The 22060-nt window shown below is 34.6% G+C and overlaps 1 protein-coding gene and 1 long non-coding RNA gene across 2 annotated transcripts; one reads left to right on the top strand and one right to left on the bottom strand.

The window, feature by feature from the left end:
* Positions 1 to 1366: 1366 nt before the first annotated feature.
* LOC149265219 (metal transporter Nramp7.2-like) lies at positions 1367 to 19864 on the bottom strand. Its single transcript, XM_089392295.1, has 13 exons — positions 19712 to 19864; positions 19121 to 19205; positions 18953 to 18993; positions 9091 to 9169; positions 8881 to 8985; positions 8627 to 8736; positions 8326 to 8507; positions 8065 to 8134; positions 7782 to 7955; positions 6735 to 6839; positions 6483 to 6614; positions 1882 to 1977; positions 1367 to 1777 (listed from the first exon to the last, which is right to left on the bottom strand). The coding sequence occupies exons 1-13, from the start codon at positions 19805 to 19807 to the stop codon at positions 1514 to 1516; spliced, it is 1539 nt and encodes a 512-aa protein (XP_089248421.1). The 5' UTR covers positions 19808 to 19864; the 3' UTR covers positions 1367 to 1513.
* On the top strand, positions 4151 to 4762 carry LOC149265220 (uncharacterized). Its single transcript, XR_016250915.1, has 3 exons — positions 4151 to 4230; positions 4379 to 4438; positions 4573 to 4762. It is a non-coding gene; the product is annotated as an uncharacterized LOC149265220 (long non-coding RNA).
* Positions 19865 to 22060: the final 2196 nt, after the last annotated feature.

The raw sequence follows: 22060 nt of genomic DNA, 5'->3' as shown, positions 1-22060 counted from the left end.
ATTTTCATTGGCACGACCACTAGCCTTTCTGATTCATGTCCATAGTTTGTCCGCCAAAGTGTCCAGAGTTGTATCCTTTTTGGTTCTTGTCCGTAATTTGTCCTCCAAAGTATCCAAAGTTGTATCCAAGCTCAAGAGCTTGAGCTCTCCCACTGGAATTTATTATAACAACATACAAATGAGGCCATTCATGTTCCAACCCAGACCTAATTTGATTCTATCATGTCATCGACCACCCAATCAACCTAATTTGATTCTATCATGTCATCGACCACCCAATCAACCTAATTTGATTCTATCATGTCATCGACCACCCAATTAGTTGGGTCACACTGGTTTACTTCAATAAGGGAAACTTATCCCACTGTTTGTAAAATTTTATAAGTTTTATTTATATAAAAAAATTAATAAAATTAATAATTTATATATTGAAAATTTTACAAAATGATAAATTGGAAATATTGTGGTTGTAAATGAGTGAGTGTGATAATAAAAATAAAAAATTAAAATGGTAACTCTCTTATTGGAAAATATTATGAAATGAATATTTGTAATATAAAAAGAATATATAAAAAATACCATAATTTTTATATTGGAAAAAACTATTAAATAACAAATTGCAGTTACAAATTGGTAACTTCTAGATAAAAAAAATTTAAAAACTATAACTCTTTTATATTAAAAAAATAGAAAATAATTAAACTTTTTAAAATATAAAGATGGTTCATTTAAATTTTTATTAAAAATTAAATAAAAAAATAAATAATAAATAATTAAACTTTTATAGTTCCTTAAATAAAAATTAAATTAAAAAAAAAATTTAAGTACTATAAGATGTATACTCTAATTTTTTTTTCCTATCTAACCCGTTACCAATTCGAATTTGGTAACTATACTTACAGCTACAATGAATTGTGTTTTTGGCCAGGAAGTTGCAACAATTTTCTGGTTTTTCTTTCCTTTGTTCTCCCAAAATCAACACGAAGTCGAATACAGATTCCATACTGTATAAAGAGTCAGTTTCCTTACCTTCTCATTAGATTCATAACAAAGCATATTTACATACCTATGTTAACATGATTTTCCAAGATCATAGCAAAGCATATTTACGTACCAACATGAATATGAACCTATGTTAACATGTTTTTCCAAGATCATAACAAAGCATATTTACATAACAATATGAATATGAACATATGTTAACATGTTTTTCCAAGATCATCCTCTAAGCTACGAGAGTTATTTTTCAGGGTCTATTGAGACATTTTATTCCCACAAACTAAACTAACAACTAAAAACTATTTCTGACGAGCACACATTTTACAAAAGCAGCAGACGCTGATGTCTATATACACTATCTACATGTTTCACTTATAGGTGAAACATTTTTTAATTCTATATATAAGTGACCATATAAGAGAATGGACAAGGTGCCATTTTCATCTTTTGCTTTCTCCATGGAGGCCAGACGACGCTGCACGATATTAAGTTCCAAGGTTCTCTAGCTCTCTGCTTACTGAGTAATTGGAGTGCTGAGAGGGCTGGGCAGGGAGGACCCCCCTGGGGCTACATAAGTGACTTTCTTGTCTCGTCTAAATGTCAAATACAGAATCAACGCTATATACAGAACAATGAATGGAAATACCAATATTGCTATAAATATCGAACCTATTTTAGGTAAACTGTTATGGATCAACCATTTTACAAATCCAACCGCCAGATAGTAGATGTTGATGCCTATGATACACCATACGATCGCCCAAGTCACAACCGTAACCTGCGACACATAAAGAGCAACGGACCTTTATAAAAAAAGTATTCCGACATTTTCCAAAGCGTTATGAATATAAATTTTCTTTGTGAAAACTGGTAGTAGCTTACTGCGATTGAGTTCTTGTGAGGACCCATCTTTACTTCACTACTCGTGAACTTCAACAGCGGAATTATTGAAAATGGCAATAAAAAGGATAATATCATCTGCAGGGAAACAATACAAATGTTACTGATTATCGCTAGGGTAAAACATCAAGCAGTACATATAGGATAATATAAGAATACAAGTATTACTGATTTTCTCAAAGCTTAAAATATCACCAGAGAAAGGATGATATCATCTGCACGAAATAGATACAAATATTATTTATTTTGACAAAGTTAAGACAAGAGGGAAAAAATTATTTTTCAAAGTTCGTAGCGTTTTATCAATTTGAAATATGGGGGAATATTTTTTTCGGGTGCTTTTCTTACTTAGGGTGTAATTTCAAATAATTTTTCAAATAATTTTTGTTAATTATGAAGTGATAGGGCATGATGAGGTGTGTTACTAACCTTATTTATTAGCGAGAGATATCAAATGGTTAAATTTGAATTTTTATTTTAATTCCTGTTTTAATATATAAAATTTATATGGTTTAGTTGAGAAACTACTTTCGAAAATATCATTCATAAAATATTTTGTTTTATGATCCATGTAAAAGAAATGAAATTGAAAGAAATTATCTAAATCTGTTTGTATACTATTGGATATAATTTAATTAATGAAATATCAAGTTATAATAATTAAATTATATATATATATATATATATATATATATATATATATATATATAATAATTAATAATTAATCTAATAATAATTATTAATTTCTCTTTAATTATATAATATTTAATTACATATATATTTATATTTTTAAAATTTAATTAATAAATAAATTAATAGTGTTATTGTAAATTTTCAAGATACCATATTATATATATTAAAGAGTATTTTCCGCATTATAATTTATGATTTTTGTACATCATTTCTATATTCACACAACAATATTAGATATTTTATTATTAATTATTAATTATTAATTATGATAATTGGTATAATTTTGTTATTAGGTAAAATTTATTATTATTCGATATATATAAGTTTATTATATTATTTAATTAAGTAGTATTTAAGAATTGTAGATATATAATTATAAAGAGAAATTTATTTGAATTTAAAATATGAGATTATTTTATTGTTGGCATTAGGATATCAAAGTTTTTAAATTTATTAAAAGTTAATGTAATTGAACAAATTCTATAAATCACTACCATTATTGATAAGCATTCAGATGAATCATATGTTGAGTGTATTCTCTTGACAATCAATCTAAGATATTAATGAAGAAAATAAAATTAAAAATCAACGTATATTAATTAAAAAGTAAAATTAAAAATCAACTTATCCTCATCCACTTTAAATTGAAAAAAAAAATTAAACTTATACTAATCAATTATTTTCCTAATTAATTAATAATAATAATAATATAATTTATTCATTTTTATAAATTAACTTTCTCTTGCACTTCGGTGCACGATGTAATGGTGAGGGCGGTGCGCTGTAGCACCCCCCACCCAGGTTCAAATCCTGCCGAGGCAGACGAGTATGATGTATGAGTCCCACCCCAGCTTACAAAAAAAAAAAAAATTAACTTTCTCTTCAATTAATTATAATATTATAATTTATTAATTTTTATGAATTAACTTTTTGATACCATTTACTAAACATTTAATTTATAAGGTTTCACTCAACATTTACATTTAAATTTAAATTTATGAAACCACTAAACTACTCACCATACTAGTTCATTTAGTTCAATTATTTTTCAGTAAAAGATAAGATAAAATGTCACGATCTATCCACAGTTATAATAAAAAAAATTAAAATAAATATCACAGACTTACTACTTTTACCATTCAGCCAGCCGAATATAAAATAATTATGATGCAAAGCATCGCTCTCCAAGGTATAAAGGTGCTGCTGTAATTACACATATGTATATCAATTCCTACTATACTAAGGTTCCTCCCTTAAGTTAACGTTCATGACCCAATTGGCAACCTTTACGAAATTGAAGGCTAAGTTAATGGTTAACCCCGTCACCGGTTGCTGCTCCGGTCAGCTCCGGTGCCAGATGGTGACCGGGATCTTAACTCACCTCACCTACCATCGCCAGGTGGCTAATGTCGTGCTGAGACCACATGATTCTTTGGTTGAAGCGCTAGAGTTTACGCGCCAAGCTCTCAATCGATTGAACGGTGTGGATGATAAGTTAAGATCTAAGGGTCCGAAAGCACCCAAGGGTTTAATGGTGGTTTATATACCACTGAGCTATTTCATTTAGTTCATTTGCACATGTTTCGGAAGGTTGGATGCTGCTCAGCTCGGCGGTGACCCCCTCGCTTCAATTACCAGGTATCCTCCATAACCAAAGTCCGCCGATTACAGTTTCTTCCTCAGCTATTTGGATTTATAAATATATGCACAATACTTTTGTTTACTGCCGGTTCATTAGTTCTGTATACCTCTGTTTGAACTAATCTCAATGCTTTTACTGTGTTAGGGTTTATACTACCAATCTTCAGCCATTTAAGCAGATAATAAGCGACCGTGGCACCTCCAGGTATTTACCCCATCGTAACTTGATGCAGAGCTTGCGTTTCAGTTGATGGGTGAGGGTTTATTCTTGTGCAATGTTATAGGTTGATTCTTTTAGCCTGAGGAGTTCCTCATGGCGGTTTTCCTTTAATGCCTCAGGGTTTATACACTCGGACAAACCCTGGACTCGAAACGCGGTCGGCCATTCCATGCCGGTACCTGCGTTCTCAAGGTTTCTACCATCTTATGTTAAATAGTTGTTTTGGGCATTATGCCAGGGTTGCATGTATATTTGTTAAGAATCCACGGCCTCATAGCCGGAACCGAATCGACTCAAGGAACTCAGGCTATTTACTCCCTTCTGTCTTCTCACATTGTCGAGAATGTTGAATAATGATTCACAAGCTTTTGTCTTTAATTATGAAGGAATGAGAGTTCCCTTCGGCTCTCGGGATACTTGGTTATCTTACTGTTTATACCCATCCGGGTTTCTGTTATCATAAAGTTAATATACTTTTCCCTTTGAATACAATGTGTACATTTGTTCATATAATACTGTTGGCACTAGATTTGTTTGTTTATACGCATATTACATCGATTCATAGACATGTCTAAGCTCGTTTTGTATTTACAGTTATTGTATTTCCTTCAGTTCACAGATTGGCATTAGTTTTAGTTAAGGGTTTATAGTAACAGTCACATAATTGCTCATTGGACATGTCTTTTATTACGGCGGTTGCATGGCCGTTTACCACAGTGGGGTTCTATTGTCCGGGGACGTCATGTCGCCTTATGGATAACAATATCAACCCTGCACTCTGAGCCGAATGCGTTCAGACGAGTGGTAATACAATTGATGGCTTTATACTTATTTTGAATGTATATGACATGTAAACCCTTGTTTCAAATACATGAAATGTAACCCTTATTTCAAATATATGAAATGTAACCCCTTGTTTCGAGTATATGAAATGTAAACCCTTGGTACAGGGTTTGGCTAAATCTCTGGTTACGGCTTCATTATATGTTATAAACAACAGTACTGTCTCAGTATGTTATTCTTATTTGCTGTAGAATCGCAATGATTCCCTTGGCCGTTCTGGTTCTCTATAACATTCTACTGCTACAGTTTTCAGTGAATCTTTCCGCTGTTATACAGTTTAAGGCATTCTTTATCATGCACTTCACTATCCTGCATACAGTTATGATCTTTCAGGACTTGTACGATTTTTATGTAAATAGCATATTTCAGTTTCTATACAGATGGCATGCATTGGTTTCTATACTGTTAATATGCATCGGTTTTCATACATTTAACTTGCAATGCTTACAGCAGATAGTCTTTGTTCTTTTGCTTTAATAACCAGTTCTAGAATGTTCATAGTACTGTTTCTAATATTAAACATTCTTTTACCTCTAGTTAGCAACAGGTACTTGGATTCATCTACTTTCCTTCTATATACCCAGTATACTGATTAAGGAAATCTGAATCTGGTGAATAATTCGTACCTGGTCTACCAGCTAGAGTTAATGCTCCAGAAGTTCACCTGCATTTACATAATTGCTCTTATCCACCCAGCCATGAGATCCATCAGTACGTTGGATTCTCCCCCCGAGCTGTCTTCTAGCACCTACGTGCTTGGGTTATCTGGTCTTTACCAGACTTAACCCTCTTTCTTCTTGTTTTTTTTCCTTTCTTGGAATTTTTCTCCCTCTCTCTGTCACAACAGACCAAGGGTTTCCCTCCCAAGACTTTTCCTGGCTGAAGGGTTAGTTTTCTTTTTCAGTTTTATAACTGTTTCTTTTCTTTAGAAATCCTCCCTTAAGAGACTGCCAGCATTTTTCCAAAATATCTTCCATTTCATAAATAAAATAATATCATTTAACATAGTAATTAACAGTTCACATAAGTTTCTTACCATAGTAACTTTCATAATTACATGTTTTACGCGCTCATCACATAAAAAGGTATAAAAAATAGAAATTAATGTAACTGTAATATAGATTATCAGACCGTTGGATTATTGTTACTCACATTCTAACTAATAGAATAGACATTCAGAGCATACCGAGCAAATAATAATCAGTTTTCCTGCACCAGAAGATCCAGAGACGATAGCAACTACCAGAGATGGGATGATTGCAACGGACCGTGTCATAAGATTACGGAGCCATAATCTCATTTTCAAATTGATAAATCCCTGTAACGAAACAGAATCACCACAGTTAGATGTCATCAGAGGAATATTATGGAAATTAGACTGGCAAAATTCAATAATCCTTTCTCTTCAACTGCGGAGAAAGATAAATTCATAACGCACCTCCATGATAAACTGCCCAGCATATGTTCCTGTCATCGCGGAGCTCTGCCCAGATGCCAGTAGTGCAATTCCATAAAGTATTGAGCTCCAGCTCCCTAGAACACTCTGAAGAGGACAAAAGAGGTTTTTCAGTTTATCCATTTAGGAACCTCCCGTATTAAGAGTATGGAAAACTCCTCTTCGAAAAATGGGGAATTTAAAGAAAATACACGAGCTTCATTGTCTAAATTCAAGCACAATCGATACAGCAGGAACTAAGAGACCAGAGGTCGCTATATTTACTAACGAAATTTCTGCAGCCTTTATAAATCTAATAGCAAAAGCTAGAATTCTCCTGATTCGAAGAGTCTGTTTCCCTGCAACGTTGGGATAAGGGTTTGAAATTGATAAAATATATTTTTTTCTGTTGAGCTAGTTTTCAGTGAGTTAGTTGACAGATAGTTTTCAGTACAAGTTATTTTTAGAAATATATTTTGAGATAGTAGTAATATAAAGATATTTTGAGAAAATTTAATCTATTAATATGGTTAGCACACATACTTGCAGCTTTAGCAAGGCATCAGTGGCTTAGCAATATTAGCTTTTTACAGTTTGATAGACCTAGATTATTGAGTTTTGTTAACAATACCAGTTTTACATTTCATTAGACCTAGATTATTGAGTTTTGTCAACAATACCAGTTTCTTTTGTGGCGGACAGTGACATGACTCAAATTATATAATGATATCTAATTTGGTTTTGTATAATCTCATTTTGAGATAATATAAATTTAAATAAATAAATCATTTTTAAGTTATTGTAAAATTTATTTAACGACGAGAATGAAAATTTTAATTTATTGTAAAATTTTATTTAATGATAAGAAACCCATACAATCTCTTCAATGTATTTTCGATTATCACCCTCACTATTTATTGTGGTATTACCTAGATTTAAATTTAGGATAGACGAATGCAAACTAGCAGAGACAAACCAGAGAGGGTAATTAAAAACAAACCAACACAGTAGAGAGAAAAATCAGTGCGATATATAAGGATCTTTACTTACCTTCAGTAGAAAAGATGATTTATTCAGGTCCAAGTTCGCGCAATTCGCTTGATTGTCCGGAGATAGGCTTGTGGAAGAGCAGACGGCCCCGCTTAAAGAAGTAACAGCCACATTGATGACGAATGAGATAAATAGAGCGATTCCAGTTTCTATGAGGAAATATCTGCACGCAGACTGTAACATAGATAACATTCCAAATCATTTCATAGATGTTTGACTTGATTAGTGGAACATCAATACATGTATGGTTTCAGAGCTGTATAAATGGTTGAAATGAACTTACATTAATTGCATCAACGGTAGGTTTTACTTTCCTCGTGAGCACCAAGGCAGAATGAAGAAATAGATTGTGCCTAGACATGGTTGATTATATTATTAGTTATATCGTTTGTCAGAAATGTTTTACAGAAGACATTCATGATGAAAGAAGGCCACTGGATGCCATTGAAGGGCATGGGATAGACTGGATCGACTAAACATTTGACAACTTGAGTAAGATAATATTTTGATGTAATTAATAAAAGGAAAAACGATAGAAATTTACGGAGTAATCAAGGCTCCAATTAGTGAGATGGCCAGACCAGTGGCACCTTGCCCACTTAACTGAGGAACGAACATTCCTTTAAAGAGCTCTCTGGGTTTAGGTTTTGCATATACCAGCTCGGCAAGGAAAGCCCCCAACATCGTAAACAGAAGAAGAGCAATGAATACCTCCAATTTTCTCATCTAGATTTGATTACAACACATGTTAAAAGATTTCCAATGAACAACGTTTTGATAAGAAAATTAAAAAGGAATCTGGTATGAAAGGACATGAATGAAATATAATGGAAAAGATATAGCACCCCAAATCTTTCTAATCCAAGAAGAACGAGCGTACTGACTCCAGCTATGAGAACACCAGCCCAAATAGGTATATGCAACAGCATATTAAGAGCAAGACCAGTTCCAATAACTGTCATAAATACAATGTAGTAGCACGGTGCGTAAATGAGAAATTAATTACCAATATGTTCACTAAAAAGCTACGTCATAAGCAGTTTGCAATTTAAAATCGGAAAACAAGATAGAAGATATTTGCAGAACACATGATGCTAACCTTCAGGAATATCTGCTGTAGTAACAGCCAATTCTGATAGCAGCCATAAGACATATGTTAATTTCCTCGGATACTCTTCTCTGTAGTGTTGGGACAGATGTTTGCCTGTGATGCTAACAGTTTCATGGGTTAGGATAATACTTTGTTAGGACAATATGAGCTCATATAATTGTCTAAGAGAGGAAACCGAGGATGGTTCTCTGGACAGACCTGTGACGACTCCCAAATTCGCTGCAAGATATTGTATAAGCACGCCAAAAACAGATCCGACAAATATGATCCACAGTAGCTACAAAGGAAAATATATTGACGATAAGGTTCCCCTTCGATCACCCCATGGCAATTTTACGCAATGCATAATCTTACTGATATTAATTAGTCATTTCTTTAGATGTATTATTATAAAATATCTTGAAATTTTATGAACATGAAATCAAAGTGCTATTATACTCTTAGATCATAATATATTTGTTTAATATTATTATAAAATAATATTGTGTAAGAACTTTCATATAAAAAAAATTGACTTATGAGTTTAAACTCCAGAACTTATTTAACGAAAACAGTGAAACGCAGAGCATAATCTCGTTTAAATTGAATAAAAAATTACTGTAATAAGAAAAATGTTTTATTGTTTTATTAATACAAATATTTATTCCATTAATCATGTATAAAAAAATTATCTGTCAATTTTAATTGGAGAAAAAATGAAATACACATTTTATTGTAAAACCAACCGTTCTGCTAAATAATTTTATCTTATATATTAATTTCCCCATCAAATTAGAATATGAATTTATTAGAATCGGAATAATCTCAAATCTCTAAAAAATAGGTGGTGGGAGGAGACAGATGACATGAATTTATTTTTGTAAATTTATTAAAATCGAATGTAACCTAACAAACTCCATAACATGGCGGGAGCCGAGCGCAAGAATTCTAGGGTTTATCAAAACCAGTGACACAGAGTACCAAGCATCCATGGAGACACACGAAGTAGGGAGCTCCACTCCCTCCTACAGTTATATGGTTGCAGACAGGGGAAAGGAGGGAAAAAGAACAAACCTCCAAAGCCCTCGGAGGTCAAGACAAAAGACACAGAGACTCAGAAGGCGGAAGGTAGCAAAATCAATGGAGATCATGGAGCCCACGAAGAAGACTGTCGGGAGGAAAAAGCGGAAGACAGAGGTCAAGGGTCAGAGGGAAAAGCTAAGATGGGGCCCTGTAAACCCAAGACCACAACTAAACCTCGAGTTATTCTGAGTGACCCAGCTCTGCAAGCGCACAGAGACCACATGGCTAACTATGCCATCATATGTAAATTTATGGGAATCTGGCCATCTGAGAAAGCGTTGTACACCTGGATAAAATATGACTGGAAACCAAAGGGGGAGTTAAATATTCATCTTGGATCCAAAGTTTTTTTCATTGTGGTGTTTACGAACATAGAAGATAGAGACATAATTTTTGAATGAGGGCCATACTTCTTTGCAGCTATTGGGCTCTATATGAGGCTATGGACGATGAACTTTGTGCCTGAACGAGAAACCTTCACTTCGGTACCGATATGGATTAGACTCTACTCTTTACCTTTAGATTACTAGATGCCACAGTCTTTAAAAGCTATAGGAAATAAATTAGGTCATTTCTTAAAGATTTCAGAGGTAACTCTTAAGGGAAAATATACATCCTATGCCTGCATTTGTGTGGAGATGGACCTATCTGGAGCCCTTCCAGATGAGGTCATTCTAGAAGTCTATGATGAGGAATGGGTTCAAGCAGTGGACTATGGACATATCCCGTTCAGATGTCACAAATGTCATGAGCATGGGCATCTATCAAGAGACTGTCCACTCAATCGAAGCGAGGAAAACTTAAATCCCAGCAAAGGAAAAGACCAGACAAGTTTCACCAAAGTGGGAGGGAAAGGAAAAGGGGGAGGAAGGAAGACAGAAAAGATCCATAGTGTGAACGATAACACAAAAAGTTACAAAAGCTTTGAGATCTTAGGAGAAAAAGAAGTCGAGGAAGGGGATAAAGAGAGTGCAGAGAATCAGACAGCAAGGGGGAAAGAAAAAGAGACCAGCGTGGAGTACATTCAGGAACAGAATGAACACACGATGGACTCTTTGAATACCATGGTCATAGAAAAAGACCAGGAAATGACTCAAAGTGAAAGTGGTACGGAAGATCAAGATTTGCAGGAGATCTTAGAAAGGGAGAACCTAGAGCTGGAAAAGTTTCTAGAACAAGGCGGGAACCTAGGAATAAACTCCTTCCCTCAGGAGGAAGTGGATAAAGTCCAATAGATATTCCTTAACAAGACACACTAAACAGTTGTAGGATTCAAACGAGGACATGACAAACAGGAAAACAAAGGAACCTCCTCAATAGGATTAATAACCAGAAAATTAACAAAGAATCCAAGCAAAAGGAGGGGTAGAAAGAGACAGAAGGAATTACTACTGGAGTGTGGCAAGATCATGATTGATTCAGGAGGGATGAAAGATCTTTCTAGTTACTCCTTTATAGCCCCACCTCAATGAGAATCACAACTTGGAACATTAGAGGACTAGGGAGTAGAAGAAAACAAAGGAATCTTGGTAAAAGGATTAGAAAGGAAAAACCTGACATAGTATTCATACAGGAAACAAAATGCTCAGTGGAGAAGGTCCGTGAAAAACATAGCAAATGGGTAAATAGACATGAATTCCTTGAAGTTAAGGCAAACAAATTTGCTGGGGGTATTCTCACTCTCTGGGATCCACAAAAATTTGGTGTGATTGATGCAGAGGCATCCAAACATCACCTTTCTCTGATTTTCAAACCGGTGGGAGATAGGCAATGTTACATGATCACCAATGTCTATGGTCCACAACCAATGGAGGACAAACTTCAACTCCTCACAACATTTGAGGATATGAAGAAGAGATACCCAACTCTACCATGGATTCTTCAGGGTGATTTTAACATAACAAAATCACTTATGGAGAAGAAAGGAGGAACTAGAATACTTGGGAGAGATTCAATTGCCTTCCAGAACTTCATCACCAATATGAAATTGGTTGATATGGAAACAAGCAATGGAATCTTCACTTGGAACAACAAAAGAGGAGGCCCTTCCCAAGTGGCCTCAAAATTGGACAGATTTATGGTTTCAGAGGAACTTCTTCTCAACGGAAGCAGCATAACTGCACTCATTTTACCTTTTGGGGGTTCAGATCACTGGCCTATCCAATTAGAGGCCTCCTTTTTTGGAAAAACAAGGAACACCCCGTTTAGGTATGAAAATGCTTGGCTCACACATTCTGATTTCCTCACAAATATTGAACATTGGTGGAAGGAAGATCTTCACCTTCAAGGTACAAAGATGTTCCTGCTTCACTGCAGGCTCAAAAATATTAAAGGCAGACTCAGAGTGGAACAAAACGGAATTTGGTAACATCTCCAAAGCTAAAGGAGAGGTGGAAAAGAAAGTAAAAGAAATAAACCATACTCTTATCACAGAAGGATACACAGATGAAAGGAAAGAGATGGCAGAGTTGCTCCAGCAGGAGTGGGACAATAGATGCCTTCAAGAGGAAATACTTTGGAGACAGAAATCCAGAGTACAATGGATCAAAGAAGGGGAGAGAAACACCAAATTCTTCCACAAATCCACCATAGCTCATAGAAACAACAACAGAATTGTGAAACTTACAGATCAGCATGGTGTAGAGAGAAACACTCATGAAGAAATGGAGAAAGTCCTACTCCAGCATTTTCAAAAAATTGCTGAGGAAACCTCGGAAGATAGATACCAGTTTACAAAGAAATTCACTCAGTACATCCCTAAATTGGTCGCCAGAGAAGATAATTTCAATCTCAATAGACCAGTAACAATGGAAGAAATTGAGGAAGCAGTGAAAGAGATGCAAAATGGGAAAGCACCCGGCCCGGATGGCTTCAATGTGGACTTTTTCAAATCTTGTTGGAAGATAGTGAAACAGGACATCTTGGAGGTAGTGGACGACTCTCGGAGATTTAAGAAAGTCTTAAAGGCGCTCAATGAATCTTTCATAGCCCTTATCCCCAAACAGGAGAAGGCCACCTCTCTAGACAGATTTCAACCTATAGCATTATGCAATGTGATCTATATCCAAAGTCATTGCTAATTGTCTTAAACCTTTCCTCCCAACCCTAGTGTCAGAGGAACAAACAGGCTATGTGGAAGGATGACAAATTCTAGATAATATAATACAAGCACATGAAACGGTTCATTCACTCATCACCAACAAGAAGGCTAGAATGATAATGCAGTTAGACATAGCAAAGGCCTATGACAAACTTAGCTAGTCATATGTTAAAGCAATTTTAAAATCCTATGGCTTTAATCACGATTGGATAAAATGGGTTATGGCGCTAGTTACCACAGCCAGCTGTTCAATTTTGCTCAATGGAGCTCCTTCCAAAACCTTCATGCCTTCTAGAGGTCTTAGGCAAGGAGATCCTCTTTCTCCTTTCCTCTTCATTCTAATGATGGAAGGGTTAGGAAGAGCCATCAGAGATTCTAAGGAGGAAGGGAGAATTCAGGGTCTGAGACTCGCTAATGGTGGGGACTCGGTGACGCATCAACAATTTGTGGATGACACTGTGCTTCAAGGCACACCCACTGTTAAGGAAGCCAAAGCATTCAAACAGATTCTGAGTGATTTTGCTAAGGTAGAAAGCACTGAGTAAGTCCCTTTAAATCAAAAATCTTCTTTTTCAATATAGATATTTCGATTCAAAGAAATCTTTCCATAATTTTAGGCTTTCAAAGGGAGACACTGCCTGTGAAGTACCTGGGAGTCCCTCTCACTGCCAAACCGCTTCACCAGGACATCTGGGAGCCCATTCTTAATAAGCTAAAAGATAAGATCAGCAAATGGACAAACAAAGCACTAAATCTAGTAGGGAGACTAGTTCTCACTAAGGCTATCCTACAAAGCATCCCTATCTATATGCTATCTGCCATTCTAGCACCAGCCAGTGTACTGACCAATATAAGAAACATTCAGAGAGACTTCCTATGGGGAAAATGTGAAGAAAAGAAGAAATGGGCCCTTGTGGCATGGGACAGAGTATGAAAACCTAAGTCCCATGGAGGCTTAGGCCTTCATGACCCAGGAATTCTAAATAGAATTCTTGGAGCCAAAATTTGGTGGAGATGGCTGAAAGAAATTAAAGCCCCTTGGGAAAAACACTGGAAGCACAAATATGCTAGCGAATGGCAGGAGGAAAATCTAATCAAAATGACAGGACAAGTCAAAGGTTCTGCAATTTGGAATAGGGCATGGGAGAATAGAGCCCTAGTCCAAAATCATAGTTTCTGGGAGATCAGAAATGGGAACCTGGCTTGGTTCTGGGAGGACAATTGGCAGCAGGAGAACAATCTCTGAAGTGAAGAATTAGTAAACATTTACGCTGATACCATCAACAAAGGACTAAAGTGGGTTAGGGACTACTGGGACCAAGCAAGGAATGATAAGAAATGGAGAACTTGGAAACTTCCAGACTATAGTGGAATGGGCATGATGCAAACTCAAGCCACAACCCTTCAAGGTCTTTTAGACAAGAGACAAATTTTAAACTCAAACTTGAGTGATCAACTTAGATGGGGAAAAAACAAGACAGGTCTATTCAACCTTAAGGAAGCCAAAAGAATAGAGGCAAGGCTAAACCATCCCAACACTGATAAGACATGGAAAGAAATCTGGGAAAATCCTCATTGGATGAAAGTAAATCTATTCACGTGGCTAGTTCAACAGGGAAAGATTCTGACATGGGATAACCTAAGAAAAAGAGGTTTTGTTGGCCCCTCAAGATGTCACTTATGTAGACAGCAACAATAAAATACAAATCATCTCCTGAATAGATGCACTTTCACCACAACTCTTTGGAATTGGGTTGGAGAAGTCTTTGAGCAAACAGACAGAGATGCTAATGACATTACCACCACTTTGAAGAACTGGAGGAAAAGTTTCTTGGATAATGAGATCATAAACTTTGCCTGGAGGCTGACCTGAGGATTCTTAATCTATAATGTCTGGCAGGAGTGTAACAATAGGATTTTCAAAGAGAAAGTGAGTCCGATGAGTAACATCCTCAAACTGGTCCTTAAACAACTCAAAGAAACTGTTCATTTCCTGGGAGGAGAAGCTACAGGTAAACCTATTGAACAAAGAGAGGCAAGAATATTGAAGAAATTAGAGCTCAAGGTTAATCCCCCTCTGAGTTCTAAGAAGATAATCAAGAAGACCTTAAAAAAAAATTCTTCTTGGCAACCCCCTTCTCATGGCTTTTTAAAATTCAACATAGACGGGGCTTCAAAAGGGAATATGGGAGAAGCAGGTTATGGAGGGGTTCTAAGGGATGAGGAAGGAAATATACAAGTCATCTTCCATAGTTATCTTGGCAAAGCTACTAACAATATGGCTGAGCTCATGGCAATGGAAACATGCTTGGAAATACTGCTCAAGTACAACATTCAAAATGTCATCATTGAGGCTGATTCAGAACTGGTCATTAACTCAGTAAAAAGAATAAATGTTGGAGCTGCTCCTGAGAAAATCTCAAAACATTGGCGGCTTCTACAAGTCTACCAAAGAATCCAAGCGCACCTAAGAATGTTGAGAACCCTCAGATTGGTGCATGTTCGTAGGGAAGCCAACAAAATGGCGGACTAGCTTGCAAATGAGGGGGTTCGAAATAAGCATATTGATCTCTATTGCCGGTGGGAGGAGATAACAGATGTCAGGTTGAAGGAGGGTTGTTCATCCAGAGCCCTTAGCGACTGACAGCAACATCAGGAAAATCAAGAAACTATTTTTGCTGACCCAGAGTAATTCATTCATAACGGTTCCTAGAGGTTGCAACTTGGGCGATTCAGATTTTTTGATAGGAAGAATGGTCAGAGCTTCTTCTCACATTGGTTGAGGCAGAGTAGACACAGCGAGAGGCTGGAAACTGGAAACTCTCGGTGGCCTCAAAACCTGGGGTTTTTCTTATCTATTCGCAATATCGCGTCTAAGGCAGTTTTTGGTGATTGCAAGCCTTGCAAGCGGGAAGTGGTTTCCCCTTCTTGGGAGCGGTTCCATTCAGTGAGCTCCACGTGGCAATGGGGTCGGATAGAATACTGCCCTCATCGCACGTTATTTTTCGGTGATGTTGACCGGTGCAATATGATCCTCAACCATCGGATCCAGCAAGGTGATTCTACGGATGGGATTGATCGAGCATGTTGGTGGGTCCATATGGGTAAACATTGTGCTTATCTGCACAACGATATGGACCACAGCCATGGGATCAGGCGAAGAGGATTGACAGTTGAGGTTAAAGATGCAAGTCAGGTAAAAGGCAGGAAGCATAATGTTCTTAACGGGAAGCAACTTTTTACACATTCTACAGATTCATGGGTTTGTGAGTTTTGCGAACATGAAATCTACAAAGATTGGCACATATGCTCCTCTTCAGGCAAAGTAGATGCAGTGAGAGGCTGGAAATCGGAAACTCTCGGTGGCCTCAAAACCTGGGGTTTTTCTTATCTATTCGCAATATCGCGTCCAAGGTGGTTTTTCAGTGATCGCAAGCCTTGCAAGCGAGAAGTGGTTTTTCCTTTTTGGGAGCGATTCCATTCAGTGAGCTCCATGTGGCAGTGGGGTCAGATGGAATACCACCCTCATCACACATTATTGTTCGGTGATGTTGACCGGTGCAATATGATCCTCAACCATTGGATCTAGCAAGGTGAATCTATGGATGGGATTGATCGAGCATGTTGGTGGGTCCATATGGGTAACCGTCGTGCTTCTCTGCACAGTGATATGAACCACCGCCGTGGGATCGGGAAAAGAGGATCGACGGTTGAGGTTAAAGATGCAAGTCAAGTAAAAGGCAGGAAGCATAATGTTCTTGGTGGGAAGCAGCTTTTTACACATTCTACAGATTCGCAGGTTTGTGAGTTTTGCGGACATGAAATCTACAAAGATTGGCACATATGTTCCTCTTCGGGTCCGACTCTAGATTTTGTTACCCGGTTTCCGCAGTATATTTCTCTAGAGAGTTTTGAGGTTTGGTTGTAGGGGTTGGGGCTTTGGCCTTTAGCCTGTTAACAGTTAGTGTTGGGTTTTCTCCTTAGGCCACAACTTATCAAGGAATGTTGTATTTTATGTATTTTATTTACTGTTTAATGAAATAGAAGGTTCGATTCTTGCTTCGGCCAAAAAAAAAAAACAAACTCCATAACATGCTAGGGTCATTGATAAACATTCAAACGAAGCATATTCCCTTGAGAATCAATCTAGGTCGTTAATTAAAAAAAATTAATCAAATCCTCATCCACCTTAAATTGATATAAGAAGCCTTCAGCAGTAATCTCATCGAAATTGTGTAGACTTATGTTCAATGCATAAACACATAAGACACAAACAAAGTGATATCAAAATATAAAATTAGATATATTTATTTTAAATACATAAATTATATTATCAACCACTGCATTGAAAATCACATAGCTATCAAAAAAACAAATACATTCTTTTAATATATAATTATAAAAAAATATATGTACAATATTTTATTAAAAATAGTATATATAATGTCATAAAATAAAATTTTCAAATTGCTTCTATATGTGGGTTAGTTTAGTTGGTAGAATTGGTTAATCTTGCTCTCTTTTATATATATATATATATATATATATATATAGATATATAGTTTAGGAAAACAATTCTAATAAATAAAATCTCTTTTGTGTTGCAATAAATTGAAGAATATCTATATCTATATCTATCAATATATATATATATATATATATATAAGATTTCATTACTCATCTAAAGAAGTCATATTTGAAGCCATCTATTAAACTTTTTTTTACCAAAGTTATAAACTAAATTCTATGTATCATTTTAGGGAATAGAGATACTCTACAACTTAGTATGGGAGAGATGTTGTAACCTAATTTTATATAGAGATATAGCATGAGGCAGAAATGTGTTTTCTTAACTACTTAATATGGAGATGAGTAAAAACAAATACTTTTTACTATGAGGAAGAAGTATAATTTGTTCACCACTTAATACGGAGATGAAAAGAAATAGCATTATTGATGTTACATGATATGGAATTCATGTTCACTTCACATTTGATATTTAAAACAAAAATATATTAATAACAAAAAATATTTATAAGTGAAATATTTCCATGTCTACGATAATTTTATATCTAATTTATATTTAGAGAGAAATAAGGTAATTTAAATTTAAAAAATTGTTATGTTTTCACTTTCTATAAATAGGAAGATGTGTAATTTATTTTATTTCTAATATGGAATTGATATATAAGATTTAAAAAGATAACAATAAAAAGTTTAAAGTAGATTATAAATAAAATATTTCAAGTAGATTGAGTAAAAGATTTTAACAAGAAATTCCATTAATAGTTTCTTTCTAATTCAATCTACCAGGGATATTTGTAATTATTTCAATGCTTAGTGTGGATTTTATGCCTAGTATTTTAGAAAATATTAATAATAATAATAATAATAAAATATTAAATGTATGCATACAATAAATTAAAAAAATATGACTGGCATGTTTTAACATTTTAATGTGAAGGTGAATTATAAATAAAATATTTCAATGTCAATTACAAATATATTATACCATTTTAGATCCATTTTAGCTCCCCATCTACCAAGTGCAAAAAAAGATCAATCTGTTTTCACTCTAAAAGATATCTGCATCTCAACAGATTTGATCTTTCTCTACTTGTTAAATCCAGAATTAAAATAAATCTAAACCAATTATATATTTAATAAATATTTTATTACTCAAACATATATATAAAAAATAAATTTACTAAAATAATTTTAGTATCATATACCCTCTAAAATAATATCAGATACACTTTTGTATAAAACACTTCTATTTGACAAAATCTCATTTGATTGGTTATAAACTGAACAATATAAAATACTTCAATCTTCCTATCTTATATATATAATGAGTATTTCCTATCATGTTGTATATATTGCTGGGTTGGGATATACCTCATATTTATACTGCGCCCCGGCCTGCAAATCAGACTGCACTGAAATACAAGGAAAATAAATAATAATCAACTTATCAGACCCAAGTGAGACAGCGAGAATTACCAATTGCCAACCTATAAGTCCTTTTTTCCGCTCGCGGCTCACAAGAATATGAAAATTGCTTACCGCATCCAGGATCAAGGAAGGCTATGGCGATCATAATTCCCGGTCCAATATACTCTAATAATTTCTTCCATGCAGGTTTTAGTTTCTGTAACAATTGACAATTAAAACAGATTAAAAAACATGATAAGTGACTAAATTTTCGAATTCTTTTGCTTGAAAATCAACATCCTCCATCGCTTCAGCCAATCCACCAAATTTTAGAAGTAATATTTAACATTTTATAGAATACGATGCGGCCAACTCGTTCTCACGCCAACTTAAGTTGAAAGGTGATAAAGGAATGTTCTGCCATCATTATGGAAGGTGATAAGGAATGTTCTGGCATTATTATGCTGATTGGAGAATTTGGAATATGACCATAGGAAAGAGGTTAAATAATTGATCTTTTTTCTGATTGTTAGAGATTCAGAATATTCCTAGAATTTACCATCACTATAAGTTAAAGAGGAATGCTCTTCTAACTGGAAATGGAATGTTCCTATAACTGGCAATGTAATGTTACTATAACTGGAAACTTGTGGGATGAATAAAATTATAGTGATTTGCAGAATTTTGTGGGACGAATAAAATTATAGTGATTTGCGAATTTACCTCGTCTGTTATCTTAATGCTGTCTGATATGGACTCTATTTCTAGTGCAGCGCTGCCCTCTAACTGCTCAGGTCTCTCCACTGATCCGTCATTCATTGCTTTCGAGTCTGGAGTCCACAGTCGGTCAGCACCTGATTTTGGAGGCGAATGAGATTTCCAGGAAGCTCATGTGAAGCACTGGATCTCGTTCTCACTATATAAACTCCCCCAGGTAGTCAAATAGTGAAACAAGTGCACAGCGATGACTGCGGTCGGCAGAGATGGTCCCACGGTTTGCCGCCACCAATGTCACTTTTCTCGCTTGACGTAGACAACGCAATTGTTTAATAATTGGCTGTTAATAGTGGTAACCAATTGTTTAATAATTGGCTGTTAATAGTGGTAACCTGTCGATGTCATGCGACGGAATATTCTGACCCTAATCATTAAAATATATATTCGATCGTTTGGTGTCCAGCGTCGAGAGTGTTTTACATTGTTAGTTTTCCAACTACTTTCACACAGACGCACTTGGTATTTGTGAAACCATTGAACGTGGTTCTATTATATTATTTCCAACCACTCTATTTTTAAGTATATTGGAAGGTAAGTCTGCCTAAATCTGTAAGTTTTTAATTTAAATACAATGGATGTCTCCCTATTATAAGTCATCCAAATAAAATATTACTTAACTTTTTTAAGGTTGATTCCGATGTATTCACTTATCCTTGTGGATATTAATTAATGTAATTTGATCCTGTATAAAGCAAACTCTAAAATACTCGCGAGATCAACACATACGATGCAAATAAAGGCAACCTCCTAACTCTATTTCTAGCCGTAGTCTAATGAGGTGGAGGAGTTGACTGGAAGTTATGGAAATTTTGGTCATATTTATAGAAAATTTGACAAGGATTTTTGTAAATCTAAATTATAGTTGTTAAACTTTAAAATTTTAGGTTTTTTAGACGATTTTGATGGTGTGAATCCATTTTCACTATCAAAAACAAAATTCAAACAGTGTCTCTACAAGATTTTTAATTTTTTTTTCCCAAAATCCAACCTGTCCAGACAATTCCTCCGCCTCGATAGATGACTCCCTATTTCTATGGTGAAGTCCCACAAAGGGTGTAAATATATCAGGGTTAATTTTTTAATTTGAAGTTAAGCCTATGTTTGAATTTGAATTAGAATTATTTTTAATATTAAATAAGAAAATAGTTTACTATTTAACAAATATTTTTATAATTAAAACGAATTTAATAATTAAGATGATAAGTCTCAATTGAGTTATGAAAAGTTTTTCTACTACTTTAATGAAAACAATGCAAATTAAAAATTGACTTTCAATAAAAATGCAAATTAAGGATTCACTATCAAAGCACCAGACTCTTATGAAACATTGTCACTAAATATTACTTCATTTAAGTTTTTTGAATCTGAGCTCTAAGATACTTACAGAATCACGTAACATTTTAATTAAAAATTATTTTATAATTAAATTATTATAATACAATCTGAAAATATGAAATATAAGTGATAATAAAAGTGATAATGTCATTTTCATAATCAGGTCGTACGTACCTGATAATGTCTATTGCGTACTGTAACCTTTTTCATCAAGATAATTAAGAAATAAAGCATGCACATGTGAACAGCAATTCATGTCACTTCACTGTATGTTGACATATATGACGTATCAAGCTCCGACATTGATAAAGTAACCCTCGAGCGTGATGAGTATTTTAACGGAATTGCTTTTTAAATTCCAAATTTCAGTTGGCGAATATATATTTACAAACACTAATATCACTGATTCATATTTACTCTACGGCATAAAGATTTTGGGGGTAATAACAAGATTTTGTTTAATTCTTTTAATTAATTTATTAATTTATAAATGTTATTTGGAATGTTTTTATGAGATAGGCAGGTTTATTTTGAAACACCCTTTTCACAAATTTAATTTTATTATCAATAGTTAAGTAAATGGTATAGATTTAATCTATATAAAAAGTTTAGTAGTGTATATAAATCAAAATTTGAGATTTATTTCTAAAATGATTTTGATGTTTTTAGTGTTTTAATTAAATTGGTTAATTTAAAAAAAAACATATAAACAAGTGTCATATAAAGTGAGTTATGGTTTTGTCTACATGTGGTATTGATAAACCATGGTATTGGCCCATGGTATTGTATCAAAGCCTATTTACATATTAATAATGTTGATATAAAGTAGAGACAAATATCCATGTTTAAGAATATTGTTTGATGTTTTTTTAAATGTATATATGTACCATTTATATTAACTTTATATAATTAGTAATAATAATTCTAATGATCTGAAATAAACTTATAATTTAGCTATTT

The sequence above is a fragment of the Pinus tabuliformis genome, chromosome 6 (genome assembly GCF_031772625.1).
Source record: "Pinus tabuliformis cultivar Carrire ecotype Pingquan chromosome 6, CPIR1, whole genome shotgun sequence".
Taxonomy (NCBI): domain Eukaryota; kingdom Viridiplantae; phylum Streptophyta; class Pinopsida; order Pinales; family Pinaceae; genus Pinus; species Pinus tabuliformis.
Note: the sequence above shows the minus strand (reverse complement) of the source record. Positions and strands in the feature narration are given on the sequence as shown.